Below are 3,816 nucleotides of genomic sequence, written 5' to 3' on the forward strand. Positions count from 1 at the left end.
ATGTAATCAAACTGAGGAGGAGACTATTGATTATGTATTAGCTTAACCTATATCTGTAACACACTTTTCTCTTTACGGTGTGCAAGTTTGGTGGAGCTATCCCCCTTGCACCCGGCGCTGCGCAACGCTGGAATAAACATACCTGCTTTATAACCCATCTCTGGATTATAGAGTTTGATTCCGCAAGTCAGAAGGAGGAAGAGGAGGAGGAGGAAGAGGAAGAGGAGGAGGAAGAGGAGGACGAGGAGGAAGAGGAGGAGGAAGGGGAAGAGGAAAAGGAGGAGGAAGAGGAAGAGGAAGAGGAGGAGGAAGAGGAAGGGGAAGGGAAGAGAAAGAGGAGGAGGAAGAGGAAGAGGAAGGGAAGAAGAGGAAGAAGAGGAAGAGAAGGAGGAAGAGGAAGAGGAAGGGACGAGGAAGGAGGAGGAGGAGGAAGAAGAGGAAGAAGAAGAGGAGGAGGAAGAAGAAGAGGAGGAAGAGGAAGAGGAGGAGGAAGGAGGAGGAAGAAGGCGGCTCCAACCGTGGCACGAAGGCAAATGTGAGGAAGAGGAGGAGGAGGAAGGCTCCAATCATGGCACAAAGACAAAGAGAAGGGAGCTGGGACTCAGTGCGTGACATGATGGAACCCCAATGTGCAAAACCAATGGAGGAAGAGGAGGATGAAGGCTCCAACCATGGCACGAAGGCAGATAGGAAAAGGTTAGGGCTTAAAGCATGACATGATGGAACCCCATATGTGCAATAAGAAGTGAGGAAGAGGAGGATGAAGGCTCCAACCATGGCATGAAGGCAGATAGGAGAACGTTAGGGATCAAAGCATGACATGATGGAACCCATATGTGCAATAAGAAGTGAGGAAGAGGAGGAGGAAGGCTCCAATCATGGCATGAGGATGAAGGGGAGAAGGTTGGGGGTCATAGTATGACATTAAGGAACCCATCAATGGAGGAAGAGGAGGATGAAGGCTCCAATCATGGCATGAAGGCAGATAGGGGGCTATAGGGCTCCTATAGGACCTCTATAGGGACAAATGGGGACCCATAGGGACCCCATAGAGACCCATGGGGACCCATAGGAACTCATAGGGACACATAGGGACACATAGGGACCCCATAGAGACCCATAGGGACCCCATAGAGACCCATGGGGACCCATAGAGACCCATAAGGACACATAGGAACCCATAGGGACACATAGGGACCCCATAGAGACCCATAGGGACCCATAGGAACCCATAGGAACCCATAGGGACACACAGGAACCCATAGGGACCCATAGGGACACATAGGAACCCATAGGGACCCATTGGGACACATAGGGACCCCATAGAGACCCATAGGGACCCCACAGAGACCCATAGGGACCCATAGAGACCCATAGGAACCCATAGAGACATAGGAACCTCATAGAGACCCATGGGGACCCATAGGGACGCATAGGGACCCATAGGAACCCATAGGGACACACAGGAACCCAAAGGTCACATAGGGACACATAGGGACCCCATAGAGACCCATAGGAACCTCATAGAGACCCACAGGGACCCATAGAGACCCATAGGGACCCATAAAGACCCATAGGGACCCCGTAGAGACCCATGGGGACCCATAGAGACCCATAAGGAACGTTATGGACCCATAGGGACCCCATAGACACCCATAGGGAACGTTATGGACCCATATGGAACACAGGAACCCATAGGGACCCATTGGGACACATAGGGACCCATAAGAACCCATAGGGACCCATAGGGACCCCAGAGAGACCCATAGTGAACATTACGGCTCAAAGCATGACACGATGGAACCCATCAATGGAGGAAGAGGAGGATGAAGGCTCCAACCATGGCATGAAGGCAGATAGGGGGCTACAGGGCTCCTATAGGCCCTCTATAGGGACACATGGGGACCCATAAGGAGCCATAGGGACACATAGGGACCCATAGGGACCCATAGGGACACATAGGGACCCTATAGAGACCCATGGTGACCCCATAGAGACCCATGGGGACCCATAGGGACATAGGAACCTCATAGAGACCCATGGGGACCCATAGGAACCCATAAGGACCCATAGGAACCCATAGGGACATATAGAGACCCATAGGGACCCCATAGAGACCCATAGGAACCCATAGGGACCCCATAGAGACCCATAGGGACCCCATAGAGACCCATAGGGACCCCATAGAGACCCATGGGGACCCATAGGAACCCATAGAGACATAGGAACCTCATAGAGACCCATGGGGACCCACAGGGACCCCATAGACACCCATAGGGACCCTTAGGAACCCATAGGGACATAGGAACCCCATAGGGACCCATGGGGACCCATAGAGACCCATAGGAACCCTATAGAGGCCCATAGGAACCCATAGGGACACACAGGAACCCATAGGAACACATAGGGACATAGGAACCTCATAGAGACCCATAGGGACCCCATAGGAACCCATAGGGACACTTATGGACCCCATAGAGACCCATGGGGCCCCATAGGGACCCATAGGAACCAATAGGGACACATAGAGACCCATAGGAACCCATAGGAACCCATAGGGACCCATAGGAACCCCATAGACACCCATAGTGAACGTTAGGGCTTAAAGCATGACATGACGGAACCCCAATGTGCAATAAGTGAGGAAGAGGAGAATGAAGGCTCCAACCATGGCACAAAGGCAGATAGGGGGCTATAGGGCTCCTATAGGCCCTCTATAGGGACACATGGGGACCCATAAGGAGCCATAGGGACACATAGGGACCCCACAGAGACCCATAGGGACACATAGGGACCCCATAGGGACCCATAGGAACCCATAGGGACCCTATAGAGACCCATGGGGACACATAGGGACCCCATAGAGACCCATGGGGACCCACAGAGACCCATAAGGACCCATAGGAACCCATAGGGACCCCATAGAGACCCATGGGGACCCATAGAGACCCATAAGGACCCATAGGAACCCATAGGGACCCCATAGAGACCCATAGGAACCCATAGGAACACATAGGGACCCATAGGAACCCCATAGGAACCCATAGGAACACATAGGGACATAGGAACCTCATAGAGACCCATAGGGACCCCATAGACACCCATAGACACCCATAGGGACCCCATAGACACCCATAGACACCCATAGGGACCCCATAGAGACCCATAGGGACCCATAAAGACCCATAGGGACCCTTAGGAACCCATAGGGACCCATAGGAACCCATAGGGACCCATAGAGACCCATAGGAACCCATAGGACCCATAGGAACCCCATAGACACCCATAGTGAACATTACGGCTCAAAGCATGACATGACGGAACCCCAATGTGCAATAAGTGAGGAAGAGGAGGATGAAGGCTCCCAATGCGACACAGCAGCACAGAGCAGACCATGAACGAGGGTCAGGAAGGCTCAGATCTCCCCATCCGTCTCGACGACGTGAAATAGGGTGACGTTATAGAGCACTTGATGCCCGTTATTCCAGGTATAAAGGACCCTCTCGCGTGGGTTATAGTCCAGCATGGAGATATGAGAGTATTGATTATGGAAGGGGATGTCCGTGTATTCGTAACTCGAAGTCGACGTGTGATAAGCGAAATAGATTTTAGCTCCAGCCAGGTGAGAATTGGTGACGTAAAGAGTCCCGCAGATGAGGAAGGATTCGCCCGCGCTACGTTTAGGGTAACCCGTATCCCAGCTCCTTAATACCTGTATATGGGGGGGGGGAAAAGGATGGGTTAAATAACAGCATGTTATGGGGGATTGATGGTGGAAATGGGGGGTATAGAAGGGATTTTGGGGGGTTTAGGGGG

General features: G+C 52.4%; 1 protein-coding gene across 1 annotated transcript in view; it reads right to left on the minus strand.

The window, feature by feature from the left end:
• Positions 1–3,310: 3,310 nt before the first annotated feature.
• LOC107307358 (noelin-2) overlaps positions 3,311–3,816 on the minus strand; it is a gene marked incomplete at its 5' end in the record, with an annotated part of 7,637 nt that continues 7,131 nt past the window's right edge. The window contains one exon of the mRNA XM_032441772.1: positions 3,311–3,795. Coding sequence (XP_032297663.1) covers positions 3,416–3,795 — 380 coding nt within the window. The remainder of the gene's footprint in view (positions 3,796–3,816) is intronic.

The sequence above is a fragment of the Coturnix japonica genome, unplaced genomic scaffold (assembly GCF_001577835.2).
Source record: "Coturnix japonica isolate 7356 unplaced genomic scaffold, Coturnix japonica 2.1 chrUnrandom561, whole genome shotgun sequence".
Taxonomy (NCBI): domain Eukaryota; kingdom Metazoa; phylum Chordata; class Aves; order Galliformes; family Phasianidae; genus Coturnix; species Coturnix japonica.